We start from the raw sequence: 16,008 nt of genomic DNA, 5'->3' as shown, positions 1-16,008 counted from the left end.
CCCAAATCCAGGGGGTCAGATGGTTGAAGGGGGTCAGATGGCTGAGCGGTTAGGGAATCGACCTATTAATCTAAAGGTTGCCAGTTAGATTCCTGGCCGTGCCAAATGACGTTGTGTCCTTGGGCAAGGCACTTCACCCTACTTGCCTAGGGGGGAATGTCCTTGTACTTACTGTAAGTCGCTATGGATAAGAGCGTCTGCTAAATGACAAAATGTAAATCACAGAATGGAAGTTTCTATCATTCATAAAAAATGTCTAATATATTCAAACTAAAATATGTATTTGTTAATGCCTGTTTAAACATATCTGACATGTAATTTCATTTAAAGTTAAAACCATGATATACTTTTTGTTGTTTTGTTCATTACAGCTTCTGTGAAACTCTTTTTCTTTGTGTTTCTGTATTGGGAAAACTCATGGAATCGTAATTAAAAAAATCTGATTGGTTGACTTTTTCTCCATATATATATTATAATCGTCTCATGGGATGTCACATGACAAGGTGTAACGTGTTGGTTTGGGTGGAGCGTGAAATAGACTATTATGATCCATTATATTTCTTTGTTTGGATAAAGAGCTCGGTTTGAAAATTATCAGCCGTCGCTTCAAATCATGTATTCTTTATAAACTTAGTTATGTGGTCTAAGTGAGGGGATTGAAGATAACAACACGACTTGGTGAACCGGCGGCTGTCCCGGGTGTACAAAAATAGTGTCGCGAGAGAATGTGCGGTCTACCATCGCGAGATTCCCTGAAATTCCAGCAACAAATCTCTGAGCTCACGAACTCCATCCATTGGGAGAGTTCTCGCCCGAAAAAAGGGAGAAAATAAACCCACGGGCGCTGCTTAGCAATCTAGTTATGGAAACATAATATAAATCCGCTTTTGGGCGTCACTGATTTGTCAAGTGGCACTTTGCCGAATCTTGTTTTCCAACAGGAGAGTGCATTACACTGAAGATTTGGATTTGGGACCTTTTAATTCTACCATAACGCCAGAAGGAATTCATTAGCTAGCTAACGTTAGCTAACTTGCTATTGCTAGCCAGTGAAGAATCGGCCAGTAGGTAAACTTCGCAGAGATCTGGGAAGCTAGTTAGCTAGCTAATTGTTACCTTGGCTTTACTTTTGGCATTTTTCCCTCAAATGGGCGTAGGGCATCGGCAGATGGACGCTATTGCCTTGGTGCTAGGCACTGGAAACACTGTGCATTTGCTGTTTTGTGGCTTGCACCCCAGCTAACATAATTGGTTGTATCAACTAGCTAGATAGCCAGCTAGTAGCTTGCTATTCGGCTTTGTGGAAACAGGCCATGGACTGAAAGACATTCATCAGTGGTCGCATGCTAGCTTGATGGCTAGCAATCACATACTGGAAAACATAAATTGGATTCAACTATAGAAAACCCCACCTATTCAATTTGGACTGTATGTATGTGTGCAAGTGAAGACCACTATACATTATTTAAAAAAGTAGACACATCGTTTATAATGCATTTGTTTGCTGAGCCCTTTTTCCAAACTGGATAAAGAAACTCCAAGAAAACAACCGGATTTTCCACTGAGAATTGTCCAAATCAAAAGAAAGAACATTGCATTCGACTCTGAACCGAGACAAAAATACAATGTCTACTGCAAAAGAAAATCCATGCAGGAAATTCCAAGCGAACATTTTCAATAAAAGTAAATGCCAGAACTGCTTCAAACCCCGGGAGTTGCACCTCTTGACCGACCAAGATCTGAATCAGGTAAATGAAATGACAATAGCTCACTGTGAAATCTAATTTTTTCACAATGTTTTATCACTTAAGAACAGTTAGCAGGCAAAGTTTGTCACAGGCAACCTATTAGTGTCAAGTTGCTGGCAACATTGTAACCATCTAGTCAAACTAGAAAGTGCGCTTTTCATACCTCATGTACAATCAGGTATGATATGAAATGTAGACTAATAACTAGGGACAAAACAGCCCTCCGCTGTTGCGGGTGACATTGGCCTCTCCACTCGCTTGAGGAGTTGATGAGTGGATGATGAAAATGAGGGAATGTTACCCCAAAAAGTGAGACTGTCTGCCTCCTGCAATACTCCAATATCTACTTATTTGATGTCAGTCTTTATCTACCTAGTTTCCTTCGGCTAAAGAGAACACTATGCCTAACTCAACAGAACGAGTCTCAGATTTGGGCTAAAAGGGAGCGCGCATACGCTGTGAAGTTAATTTAACACAGTCCACAGTGCTGCCCTTTATTCTGCTTGGGAAGCAGTAGCCTCGTTTTTGAAGTCGTTGCATAAGAGTAGACGAAATAGGCTGCTAAACGGGCTCATGTCTGCAAATCAGTATAGAATATATTATGAGGAAGCGCCTTTTGTTGTTTACCACAATGCATATACCTCAGAGCCTAGGGAAGGCCCCAGATCATTAGTTTAGTCTGTGTTGTATCCTGTAATTGATCCCATACGATGAGGTCCAGATGGGCCCTTGAACATGGTTTTAGAATCAAACAGCAACGTCAGCATCCTTTCTCTCCACCAGTGTGTTGTTGTGTGTGTGTGTTTTGTGTGTTTTTGTATGTGGAGAGACTCTTCCTGTCATCGCATTTGTTAATGCCTGTGTGCAATTATTGCAGGTTAACCCCTTAAAACCTGGACTTCTTAGTCAGGATCGGGATTTTAATCATTACATCATTTCCTTAATCCCCCTGAGACTCACAGCACCCCCCCCATCCTTTTTATCTTTCACAGCACCAATGGGACCAGTGTTGTTTGTACACCAATCACCAGTTAGGGAATTAACAAGCTCTTATCTGTGTCCAACCACACCATAGCTTCCCTCAACCAACCCTTTCAAAGAGTTCGTAGACCTCTACGCAGCCTGACTTGACAAGAGAGAATGCACACAGCTGTCTTCATTACCATGTTTTAAAAAAGCACTTTGTGGCGTCGCTAACGTGTGTAAGTAGCTCACCGTTCAGGCAGTCCACATGTTAAGCCAGTGGCCCCTTTGAAACAGATCAAAACCCTGTTTTGGATCAACAGATTTAGATTTTCAGTCATGAAGAATGCAAAATTGCTGGAATATACTTATACATTTTAACGTTAACTGTGTTTTTGAGTCTCTATCGAGGCATTGACTTCATCATCCACTCACTCCTCCACTGTTTCTGGTAGATAGCGTTCGTGAGCCGGCCAGAGTTCTCCCAAGCTGCGACCTCATGCTGTTGAAACGCTACCGCTGCGACTCCAAACGGAGTCTCATTAGTTTGGATAAATCTGGCCCCTGGATTAAAATGGGAGCTGTTTGAGTTTTGAATAGAGTTGGGGCTGTTAGTCACTGGCTTACAGACAGTTCCCCCTTCTACTCGCATTCATTTGATCACATTCACCCCGTGAATGCAACTCTGAAATGGATAGCCCACATGGAAAAGTTATCCGAAGAGAAGGAGCTTAATGTCAACGCCGAACAGTATCCAATATAAACAATCTCTTTGTTTAACCCACCAGGGACAGGAGGTGTACTGGGGGAGGGCTTGACTGAGCAGATTCCTCCATCATAGTCTGTTTAGTACAGAAACAGACATTTGATTTCCCAGAAAGGCCTTTTTTTATGGGCTAGTACTTTCAGCTGAAGCTTAAGGCCTTTTCAGTGCTGGTTAGTTTTTGTTGTTTCTGCTGTTGTTCCGGATTTATCGCTTTGCTCTATTGTCCTTCCTTAGGCATTATAGTATAAAGCATAGAGAGTAGGCTACAGCAGGGGCACGATGAGAGAGACGGAGAAGGAGACTGACTGAGAAAGGGAGAGACGGGGGGAGAGAGAGATGGGGGGGGAGAGAGAGACAGACTGTGACACGAGAGGCAGAGAGAGAGAGACGGAGGGAGAGAGAGAGAGACAGACTGTGACACGAGAGGCAGAGAGAGAGAGAGACGGGGGGAGAGAGAGAGAGACAGACTGTGACACGAGAGGCAGAGAGAGAGAGAGAGACGGGGGGAGAGAGAGAGAGACAGACTGACACGAGAGGCAGAGAGAGACGGGGGGAGAGAGAGACGGGGGGAGAGAGAGACGGGGGGAGAGAGAGACGGGGGGAGAGAGAGACGGGGGAGAGAGAGACGGGGGAGAGAGAGACGGGGGGAGAGAGAGACGGGGGGAAAGAGACACGGGGGGAGAGAGAGACACAGGGAGAAAGAGAGAGACGGGGGGAGAAAGAGAGAGACGGGGGGAGAAAGAGAGAGACGGGGGGAGAAAGAGAGAGACAGACTGTGACGAGAGAGAGAGAGATGGGAGGTTGCCGAGCTTGCAGAAGGAACTGTGGGATTGAGAAGGCAGAGTCGAGGCTCCCAGAGGTTCCTCCCACACTGAGGGCTTCAGCCTGGTCAACCTGGTGGCCATGGACTTCAGTTTATAGAGCAGAAAAGGACCGTTTATCCCGTGTGGTGTTTAGACGGCCTGTTCATCTGCCCCTTAGCGGAGCAGCCGCAGTGCAGGGAATTCAAGGGACGAGAACTATTCGAATGTTAGAAGGTCACATTGGAGTTAGTGTTGGGGACGCACACGTCATTCTCGGTTCCTGTAGGCCTGGCTGATGACTGTGTCACTAAGCTCCTGTATTCATCGTTGTCCACCATGACAGTGGTTGTAGACTTCCTGGCCCACCCTAGGGGGGGGCTTTCGCTGGGGAGGAAATGAAGAGTTAACCTCGGTAGTGAGGAGGGCTGGAGGGACTGGGAGTGGAGAGGCTGCAGGGTCACTGGAGGACCACTGGAGAGGAAGTCAGCCGTGTGTGTGTGTGTGTGTGTGGGTGGGTGGGAAGAGAGCAGGGGTGTGTGTGTGTGTCACTGTTGCTCATTTGTGCATCCTGGCTTCATGGCTGTCATCATCGGTACGGGCCACAGCTGCTGGTTTGTCTGTCTTTTGGTGGCCCCCCGCGTCTAATTGCCTCTGTCTCTCAGTCACTTTCTGTCTCTCTTTCTCTCGTCCCTTATCTCCCTCTCTCACCCCATATCCCTCTCCCTATCTCTTTCCTGATCTCCAGAAGGAGATAGTCAGGGATCGTCAGTCACTGTTGGCAAATTACCCGGGTCTTGATTCGTTTTTAGTTTTTTTAAATCTGGGGGTTATGACACGTTTCGCCCCCCCCCCCCCCCTCTCAAGTCGTATTTTAAAACACGCCGAGCCATCCACCCGCCTCTGCAGACTCTGTGCATGCTCCGACAAGACACACGTATGGATTTATGGCAAACATGCAGGGGCCTTGGGGGGGGGGAAATGGCCTACATTCAGAGCTGCTTAACAGTCGTCTGCACACCAGGTGAGAAAGGGGGAGAAACGGAGAGAGCGGGAGAAAGAGCGGGGGGGGGGTGAAGAAAGACAGATAAACGCAGAAAGAGAGGAGGAGAAAGAGGGAGGAAGAGAGGGGAAGGAGGAAGGTGGAGAGGGAAACGAACGAAGGGAGAGCTGGAGAAAGGGGGGGGGGGGGGCAGAGAGAGTACTGTCAAACAGGAATGACAGCTGCGAGGAGGTAATGTTTAACTGTACAGGCAGCGATAGACGCCTGATTTCAAAGCAAAGAGGCGCCATTTTAAAAAGGGCCTCCTACTCCCCCTCTCCTGTGGGAACGACTCGTGTCTTTTTATTTGTTGACGCGTCCCTTAATCTTCACCCCCGTATTCAGAGGAGCAAATAGTTGGCGTTTGAACAAGTCTGTGTAGCCCGTGGCGGAAGCCAGTATGTAGATCGATAGGCAGGTGGTGTCACTTCGTTCTTGGTTCCTCTGTTTTGTTCTGGGGGCTAGGACGAGTTCCACTGGGGTTCATCACATGTATCACTGGGCCCACAGGTGCACCAACACAGTCTGTGTGGCTCCAAACTGCCCTGTGAGGAGGGAAGCAACATATGGAACCCAACCATGTTCTCTCTACGTTTCTTGCCGCTCGCTCGTACAGATTGCTAAAATTGCTGCTTTTTCTTTTACAGGCCAAACCTATTTATGGCGGATGGCTTTGCTTGGCCCCCGAGGGAACGGACTTTGACAATCCTAATCAGAGGTCCCGGGTAAGAGTGTGTGTGTGTGTGTGTGTGTGTGTGTGTGTGTGTGTGTGTGTGTGTGTGTGTGTGTGTGTGTGTGTGTGTGTGTGTGTGTGTGTGTGTGTGTGTGTGTGTGGAATCGACAGACACGTATGCGCACACTGGGGGACATTTCCCCCTTTTTATCACTCTACAGATAAGCAGGTGAATGTTTGTAATGCACAATCCCACTCAAACACTAGCCCAACCATCAGCCAACCATGCCCAGCATGTACAGGTGATGTTTGAGGTTTGTTAACTTGCTGTCGATTGAATAGCTCACTCGCTCCCCCCACCTCTGTCTCTACTTCTCTCTCTCCTCAACAGAAATGGCAGCGGAGGTTCTTTGTGCTGTACGAACATGGGTGCCTTCGCTTTGCTCTAGATGAGTCGGTAAGGAGCTCTCTCTCTCGCTTCATATCTCGTCTGTTTCTGTACCTTCCTCTCTCTCTCTCTCTCTCTCTCTCTCTCTCTCTCTCTCTCTCTCTCTCTCTCTCTCCCTCCCCCCCTCTCTCCATTCCTCTCTCTTTCCCTCCTTCCCTCCCCCTCTCTCTCTCCGTATGCATCTCTCATTCTCTTACTTTTCACGCCTCCTTTCTTTAAGGTCACTCCCTCCTTGTATGGTCTAGGGAATCAGGCTGACCTCCTTTAGTGTCATAAAGCACTTTTCTAGACCAGTGTCGCGCTGTTCCACTGCTGCTTGCGGGGAGATACGGTTCTGCGCTCTTATCTCAGGCCAGGCAGAGGTGCGCGTGTGCGTGTAGGGGTAGAAACCGTCCCCTGACACCGTGGAGACCTGAGAGATGTGCAGCAGAGAGAGAGAGAGAACTAAGAGAGAGGGAGAGAGAATGGAGGAGAAGAAAAAAAGAGGTGTGTGTGTTTGTGCGCGTGTGTATGTGTGTCACTTGGGAATGCGACACGGGTGACCAAACCCACTGGCCGATCAGACTGGTGATTAGATTGCTTGTGTGCAAACAGTGAGGCCCACACTGCCCTGCCTGCCTTCCTGCCCGGCGGTTCACTTCCAAACCCACAAAATGGCGGGCCATTCACAAAAACGGAGCGTCCGTCATCAAATGCGGCCCGCAGAGGTCAAACGCTTGGCGCGCGCACAACGCGGACTTTGTCTCCGCGCTCGCGAAGGATGTGAGCAGTCGACGGAGGACATAGAAGTACGACCCGTGTGCCTGGGAGGCAGACGGGCGCACCTTCAGACCCCGGAGCTTCCGCCCGTTTGGAAGAAGGAAGGAGGAGACGGCCGAAGTCTCTCCCTCTCGTCCTGATGACAAAAGCAGGAAGACGGGTGTGTTTGCGTGCGTGTGCCGCGTGCCCGCAGCCCGGCCACGTGCGCACTACGTGTTTTCCTCCTATTGTGAAGGATCCCCCCAACGCCGTCGGCCACATTGTCCACCAGTCTTTTCATCTGCTGAGGGAACACTGGTAGACTGGGGGGAAACTGGATCGGGAAAATGGCCGCCCCGCACGCACGCATACGCACCCCGTAACCACCATCACTAACACCCCCCCCCCCCCCCCCCCCCACCCTCATTAAACAAGAACACTCCCAAATCTGACCGGGTAGGACTTTGTGCTCACAAGTGTTTCCACATTTTTAAGGCTCAACAGAAGGAAGATGGGCAGCATAATATTCTGTCGTATATTTGACTTTTTCATGAATCAACCCTATTGCCTACATACTGGATATTTCACCTCCTAGACATAAAAAAGAGATTCAGATATCTCTCTCACACACTCACCTCTCTCCTCGTTTGATCAACTGATCCTCCCTCCCATTACTCTTGCCTCCCTAGCAACTGATTAAGGGCCCCTGCACTCAGTAAGTCTCCCAGTCTGGCCAAGGTGCAGAAGGGTTCTTACAAAAGCAGCAGCAAAATCAGGCAAGCTGGCTGTTCTCCACTGTTAGCTACGGGTTAGCTGACTGTTGTTTACTGTTGGTTACAGCCAAGCTAGCCAACTGTTCTTTACCCAGTGCTACAGCCAGGCTTACCTGTTGGTTACAGGTGAGTTAGCTACTAGCAGTGCTCTGTTTGGTTACGGGCTAGCTAGCTAGCTGTTCTCTGTTTTGTCATCCTTAGCTCAGCCAAATGGCTTAATGGGGAGAATGACCACTTGATAAAGATTCCATTGTTCTCTTTCCAATGATCCGATTAACACACTATTCTTTCAGACACCCAGGCCAGACAGCCAGACAGCGATAGGAATCTCCAGCCCATGTGACAATGCTAAAGATGTGGCGTTTCTGGATAAGAGCGTCTGCTAAATGACTAAAAATGACTAAATGTTTCTCAGAATGAGCCAAGCTGACAAAGTTACATTCACTGTTCTTTATCACAAGCTGACACTTGGGGTTAGACTTGGTAGAACTGGACTTTTAGATGGTTTCCCATAGGGTACTGTTATCCACCTTGAATAAATCACATCTATAAAAAGTTCAGGGTATATGGTTTGGAATGCTTGTCCTCCAAAGCTAGTCCTCTGATGGGGTTGTTTGAATCTACGTCACAGGGGCTGAATGAGCCAGCTAACTGGCTTACTGCACTTATGGTTCTGTCTGCCCGGTCTTTTAGAAGAATGTTCCGGAAAACTGCCCTGATTCTCCCCCTCCAGTCTGACTGTCCTCATAAAAAAAAAGACCCAATATGGTCTAGGAGCGGGATACTTATCCTGTTTTGAAGCGATTGTTAGTAATTCCTCTGCTGGTCTTGGCCAGCTGAGGGGGCGGGAGTGAGGTAACCCTGTGTAAGGAAGGGTGAGGCAGAGGTTGAGGCGGGGGAGGGAGGGGGTGAGGCAGAGGTTGAGGCGGGGGGGAGGGAGGGGGGGGTAAGGCAGTGGTTGAGACGGGGGAGGTGGGTGAGGCAGAGGTTGGGGGGGGAGGGGTGCTGCTGAGGGGGGTTGAGATGGGAGGGTGGTGGTGTTGAAACATTGGATGAATGTAAACAAAGAACAAGACACAACGCTCGCCAGACATTAGGCTCGATTCAGTACCAAATTCAGGATGATATCCGAAATCTACAAATTGGTTCAAGTCAGCCGCTTGGAAGCCCCTCCCCCTCCGCCTCGGCTGTAACACATGTAGACTCTGTGTTGTTTGCTGTTGTTTGAGCGGTGGAAACAGGAGGAGTGTCTTGGTACGGACATCTGAAGCCGTGGCCTCTTAAAAGCGGAACTATTTTCGCTCTGAGAAGAGGGAGATGCTCTCTCAGGCCTCCAGCAGCATGGCTCTGGAGATGCCCATATTTGGTGAACTACGGCAGGCTCCCAGCTCCCTGGCCAGGGGAGAGGAAGAAAGAAACACGGAGAGAGAGAGAGAGAGAGACTGTGAGCCCCCCCAAAAAAACCACAAGGAAACGTCAGCTAGCCCCAAACATTCCCCACACATACGCACACACACACACACAACCCACCAATTCAAGCGCCACGTTGTGAAAGTGCGAGGGGTATAGGTATGAACCATCATACAGGCCATGGGGTGTCGATTTTAGAATCTCGCAGTGTGAGTGAGTGGAAGGGAGAGAAAAGAGATTGGAATCGTTAAAAAGACGGCGTAACATGGGAGAGAGGATGAGAAGGATAGATTGATAGAGTATGTGAGGAAGAGATCAGCTGAGACGGAGGTATAATCAGACAGAGAGGCAGCAAGTGGAATGAGACGGGATTGAGACCCAGCGCCATCTTAGAGTCACTTTTGCAGTCAGCCTCGTTTTAGAGGCTGCAGAGTCACTTGGGCCTGTCTATTAGAGTCTGCAGTCAGCCCTGTTTTAGAGGCTGCAGTCAGCCCTGTTTTAGAGGCTGCAGAGTCACTTGGGCCTGTCTATTAGAGGCTGCAGTCAGCCCTGTTTTAGAGGCTGCAGAGTCACTTGGGCCTGTCCTTAAGAGGCTGCAGAGTCAACCTTGCTTTGGAGGCTGCAGAGTCAGTCTTGAGCTGTTCTGGAGGTTGCTAGACTACCCTGTCCTAGACAGTCAGATGCGGAGCAGAATCATCCGTATGTGTGGAGCCCACGACTGCTTCCTAGCCCTGAGGTATTTAATCGGGAGTGGGGCGCAGGTGGAGAACAAACGAGTGGAGATGGGGGAGGATTGTTGGAGGGTTGGTAGAGGAGATGAGGTGTGGAAGGAGGAGGAGGAGAAGGAGCAGAAGAAAAGAGAAGAGGAGAGGAGGTTTCATAGATAAAACCAGAGTGGCAGTTGTTGCCTGTTCTGATGAAGGGGGTTGGCGTGTCGGGGCACATGTGCCATATAAAACAGTGGCTTCCACTCTGCGGCGTTCTGCGGTCTCTGACGGGCTTGCCACCGGCTCGGCCAATAAAAACCCAGACGAAGAAGAATTCATCATTTATAGAGTGGGTGTACGCCACTTAATTGTAAAGCTGGCTTTGTGAGTTTTTTTTGTTACACTTAATTCATTTTTTACGATCCTCGCTCAGGGCAGACTGTTTTTCCCCGACAAAAGATATTATTACTCCCCTCTACAGATCCTTCATCTCTTTGTGTGTCACGTTCTTGGAGACTCCAAACTCCTTCTCCTGTTCTGTGAGAAAGTCATTATTTTTAATAATACCCCCGTGTGGAACTATATATAGACACCCACCATGGAGGGTTGACACAATGAGAGGATATGGCACTAGGACTGTTGGGAGAGAAATCAAGCCTGCTATAACTCAGACCGCATGAATGGCAGTCTTGGCAGATATATATCGTCTTTGTTTCGGTTCCAGCGCAAGATGTTTCTCGAAGGCAGTTTGAGGTCGCTCCATAGGCAGTGACCCACACAGACCCAGGATCAGGTCCACCCCCTCCGTAACCCTAACCCCGCCCTGCGCCGGCATCGGCGGTCAAACTGATCCAGGAGCAGAGCTCGCGGGCGATCCCACCGCCCCAGCGTCCCTCTGCCCGCCTGCACAGAGGAGGCGGAGGGGAGGAAGGTATTTCCTCGCAGCCCCAGCCTATTGTAGGATTCAATCCGAACACCCGTTACTCTAGTAAACACTTTCCCTCGCTGTGTAAATAAGACTTCAATTGCGCCCTATTGTTGTTCCGCCAGAGGTAGTACCAGTCGTCATGGTGATAGCACCATGAGTGTAGTTACAGGGATGTTGTGTGCAGAGAACCGAGACATTGGGTGGTTTATAAATGCTGTACTGCTGCTTCATTTGAAAGCGCTGTTCACCCTCCACGTGAGTGAGAAAGATATCCGACGATCACCTCCATCTTGCTCTTCACTCTTTCTCTCTCTCTCTCTCTATCCCCCATATCTCTGTATCTATCTTCTCTATCCCCAGCTCTCTGTATCTCTATCCCTCTCTTTCTCTCTCTCCCCCCTCTCTCTCTCTCTCCCGGCCCTAGTGCTCTGTGTCTGAGACAAGCTCCTGCAGTCTCAGCCCTCTAAAGTGTGACCCAGACTAGTTGCCATATTTGGCTGGGCTTCGCTGGCTGATCTTAATAAAGCAGGATCTGTGTTGGATGACCTTAAAAGGAGCTGGGGGAAGAGGGAGGGAAAGATAAAGACATGAAGAGAGAGAGGGAGAGAGAGAGAGACAGCACCTGTTTTACATCTTAAGTTAAGTCACACAGCACAAGCCCTGATAACAGCACAAGCTGGCTGCAGGAATCAGACCATGCCCCACAGTGCTCAGTCAGACCTCTCTGTGGCCTTCTGGGTAGTCAGACCTCTCTGTGGCCTTCTGGGTAGTCAGACCTCACCATGGCCTTCTGGGAAGTCTACCTCGGAAGGTGAAGGGAGCACTGTGTGGGTTAGCATGGGCACACAGCACCACACACACACACAAAGACACAAACGCACAATGTAGGCCCTAATCCCAGCCATGCACAGCCCGTCTGGATGGGTTGCGTGTATTGGCAGTAGGTGCAGTACAGTTGTGAGGATGGTCAAACCCAGTGTTTGCAGTACTGTCTGGATCAGTGCTGTCCAAAAAGCCTGGCCATTGTAAACGTGTCATGTGGTGGTCTCTTTGGACAGGGAGAGGGGCCAGATTGAGTCACATTCCATATCTACAGAGAGAGAAGGGTCCACTTGTATCGTATGCCAGTGTAGCACCACAGGACTCCTTCTGTGCTTACAAAGTGCTGTGAAGTGTGCTCGGCATCTCCAGCATGTTGTACGAAACTCTTTGTCTCAGTTATTGAGCGAGGGTACACACACACATTATACACACACACACACACACATTCCACCCATCGAGCGCTGGAACTGAAAGGATTCCCTGGTTACCAGGGCGACCTGTTGCGAACAGCAGCATAAGCTAACAGTAGAGCAGAGGACAGGTGTGGGGGGGTGGTGTGACCTCAAAGGGAGACAGAGGGGAAGAGGGAGAGGGGAAGAGGGAGAGGGGAAGAGGAAGAGGGGAAGAGGAAGAGGGGAAGAGGAAGAGGGGAAGAGAGAGAGGGGAAGAGAGAGAGGGGAAGAGAGAGAGGGGAAGAGAGAGAGGGGAAGAGAGAGAGGGGAAGAGGGAGAGGGGAAGAGAGAGAGGGGAAGAGAGAAGGGGCTGATGGGAGAAAGACAGACGTGAGAGATATTTCGTAGGCATCGTCAGGTCCAGCAATAAACTCCAGCCATCCGTCAATCCGTGTTCCTTCAACTCATTACTCCCTCCCACAAGGTGCGCTTGTTTTCTTCCCCAGCCCCTCACACTGCCCCAGCCCACGGTGAATGTAACCCCGTGTGGTGTGCTTGTTTTCCCTCCCCAGCCCAGCACGCTTCCCCAGGGCACAGTGAACATGAACCTGTGTTCGGACGTCGTCGATGCCGAGCCCCGGACGGGCCAGAAGAACGCCCTGTGCATCATCACCCCCGAGCAGGAATACTTCATCAGGGGAGAAAACAAAGAGATTATCAATGGGTAGGTCTCTCTGTGTGTGTTGCCCAGTGTGTGTTTGAGGTACCCTGTGTGTGTTTGTGTGTGTGTGTGTGTGTTAACCCGCTGTCTTGCTGTGTGCAGCTGGACTGAACAGCTGGTGGTGTACCCCCGGACCAACAAGCAGAACCAGAAAAAGAAACGCAAGGTGGAGCCTACCACCTCCCAGGTAACCACACACACACAGTGTATTTTAAAACACGCACGTCAGACTCCTCACACATACCACCCACCAATTTGAGTAGGACACTTAAGTGTGTGTGGTTGACGTCAGTGTTCATTCACCCCTTAAAACTGACAGACGGCTGAAAGCCTTGTCATGTTATTGTTATCATGTCGTGTTGACATGTCGTCGCTGTCACGTTGTCTTGTCGTCGTGTGGTCGTCATCATATTATTTTGCCGTCATCATGTTGTTGTTGTTGTTTTTTTTCCTGTTGACCCACCAGGAGCCGGGCCCAGCCAAGGTGGCGGTGACGGGCTCGGGGATCCCAGAGGCAGAGAAGGTTCCAGACTCCAGCTCCATCATCTGGCAGGAGGAGCTGAGCCAGAGGGAGGCGGAGGGGGCGGCCGTGTGGTCGGCGGCCGACCTGCCCGCGCTGGGCTCCCCACTGGCCCCCGCAGGTAGGCCATGCCGCTTTCACGTCCGCGTCCCCTGAAAATGCTGACTCGCCGTCTCATGGCGACAGCTGCTCCCAAGAGGTTCAGGGCTAGCATCGGGCGTCCATCTGGAACTGAGATCGTTTTAGGGGTGGATGTGCGGCTATGTGGGAAAGACATCCCATTTTCGGCGCCGTTTAACACGTCCTCCTTCCCTGTGTCCACCCCTCTGCCCCCCAGGCGAGGGCTCCTCTGCAGGGCGCGGCTCGGACGCCGGCTCCCTAAACGGCGAGGAGGTGGACCGCGGCGGGCCGCCTCTCCACGGCGCCGCCCCGCACCCCCCCCACGACCTCCTCTCCCCCACGGGCTCCTGCTCCAGCCTGGGGGGCCTCCCCCGGTGCCTCTCCCCGGCCCCCAGCGACCCCTTCCCCTCCGGCAGCTCCCTGCTCTCCAACGGCTCCCACATCAGCGGCTCGGTCAGCTCCCTGGACTCGGACGCCAGCGGCAGCACGGTCGCCTCCACGGAGAGCCACCCGCGCCAGCCGCGCGGCGCCCACGGCAACCACGCTGACACGCCGCGGGCGCGCCGCCTGGAGGCGGAGGCCAGGAAGGCGGAGAAGAGGAGCCGGGCACGGAGCCCGGAGAGAGAGGCGGCCGTGTTCAGCCCCGAGAGGAGGTGAGGGAGGGGCTGGATGGATGGATGTATGGATGGATATGGATATCAATAGGTGGATATCAATAGATGGATATCAATAGATGAATAAAAGACTGGCTGGATTGGTTAATTACTTTTTGGACTGGGAATTACTTGGAGTTAAGTAGAGAGACACCCAGCTGATTTTTGTGTCCTGGGAGATGTAGGCTCTACACAGCCCGGGAGAGCAGAGAGGAGCTGGTCCTTAACTTAGCTGGCTAGATGCTGTCCGTTAGGTAAAGAGGCTAATCGGGGCCTGATTTAGATGAACTCGCACAGACTCCAGGTTCAAACTTGCAAACATTTGCCTGGCGGGAGAGGAGCTTATCCTTTTAAAGGCATGCCCACACACAGACAGCCCTGTGACGTGCACACACACACACACACACACAAACACACCCATTCTCCGTGGTGCCCACTCACATAGTCAGAAATAACGGTGAACTCTCAACGGGTCGAGAAATGGGCCATATTTGGTCAAATCCCCTCGGAGCAAAGTGATATCCCGAAATCCCAGAGTGTTAGTCTGCTAGGATGTGTGGTTATTGATGGATAACTCTCCTCACCAGGGTTGTCCAGCCTCTCCTGTTCAGGCTAAACACTCGCTGGATAAACAGGCTTTGTTCTTTCCATCCAGACGTCAGCCTTTGGCTCGGTTCGAGGAAAGGTTACCCAGGTCACACACACACTTCCTGGCTCTTCCACCCACTCCTTCCGAGCCAGAGCTGAGAGGAGAGGATAGAAGAGAGAGGATAGATGAGAGAGAGAGAGGAGAGGATAGATGAGAGAGAGGAGAGGATAGACGAGAGAGAGAGGAGAGGATAGACGAGAGAGAGAGGAGAGGATAGATGAGAGAGAGGAGAGGATAGATGAGAGAGAGGAGAGGATAGACGAGAGAGAGAGGAGAGGATAGATGAGAGAGAGAGGAGAGGATAGATGAGAGAGGGAGAGGATAGAACGGAGAGAGAGAGAGGAGAGGATAGACGAGAGAGAGGGGAGGATAGAGTCTCTATCAGTAGAAAGATAACTGGTCCCATTCGATTCATTTTTTTTTTTTAGGGGGGCGAGGGGGGATCAGATATCTCTTTGTAACTCCGTCTCTCTCTATCTCTCTACCCCCCTTTCGCCTCTGTCTCATTCTCTCTCACTCACACACTCACGCCCGTACCCCCACAGTGCCTCACTGCACCCCGGCAGTAAGCGAAGCATCCGGGGATCATGTGACAGGAATGCCTCCCTCCTGGTCTGAGCCTCATTGCCTTGTAAGGTAGCAGAGCTCCCCTAATAAGGACAACATTAGGGGGGGGGGGGGGAAACGAGTCATTTCATATTTCCCACCGCCTGTCTCTCGCTCTCTCTCTCTAGCTGTTCCTGTGTCTCTCTCCCTTTCTTGCTCTCTCTTTATCTCTCTGCCCTCTCTCTCTCTCTCTCTCTCTCTCTCTCTCTCTCTGTCTCTCCCCTCTCTCTCTACTGCGGTGTCTCGCTCGGCCCTCTCTTTCTCTGAGTGAATGGGTTCTTCTCCTGCTGAACCACAGGCATGGAAGAAAGGTTGCGCGTGTGTGTGTGTCGAGGCCCGCAGCGTGCAGTTTCTGTGTGTGAGAGCGTCCTCGTCCGCGGCGGGAGCTGGCCTGTCGCGCGCCATCCGGTGTGATCCACACCGGATGGCACAGCCCCTCGCCGTGTCCTCCTCACCTTACCCGGAGACCACCAGCAGGCCTCTGCACCCTGTTGCCGTCATTAACCATGCGTCCGTGTGTTTGTGTGTG

General features: G+C 50.8%; 1 protein-coding gene across 1 annotated transcript in view; it reads left to right on the top strand.

The window, feature by feature from the left end:
- The first annotated feature begins 788 nt into the window (after positions 1-788).
- The window catches only part of mprip (myosin phosphatase Rho interacting protein), a 36,680-nt gene continuing 21,460 nt past the window's right edge, over positions 789-16,008 (top strand). Inside the window, 7 exon segments of the mRNA XM_062475530.1 lie at positions 789-1,748; positions 5,967-6,044; positions 6,384-6,449; positions 12,783-12,934; positions 13,034-13,118; positions 13,398-13,572; positions 13,789-14,224. Of these exon segments, the coding sequence (XP_062331514.1) occupies positions 1,626-1,748; positions 5,967-6,044; positions 6,384-6,449; positions 12,783-12,934; positions 13,034-13,118; positions 13,398-13,572; positions 13,789-14,224 (1,115 nt within the window). The 5' untranslated portion in view covers positions 789-1,625.

Source organism: Osmerus eperlanus, chromosome 12 (assembly GCF_963692335.1).
Source record: "Osmerus eperlanus chromosome 12, fOsmEpe2.1, whole genome shotgun sequence".
In the NCBI taxonomy this organism is placed as follows: Eukaryota; Metazoa; Chordata; class Actinopteri; order Osmeriformes; family Osmeridae; genus Osmerus; species Osmerus eperlanus.
This window is presented reverse-complemented; position numbering and strand designations above follow the sequence as displayed.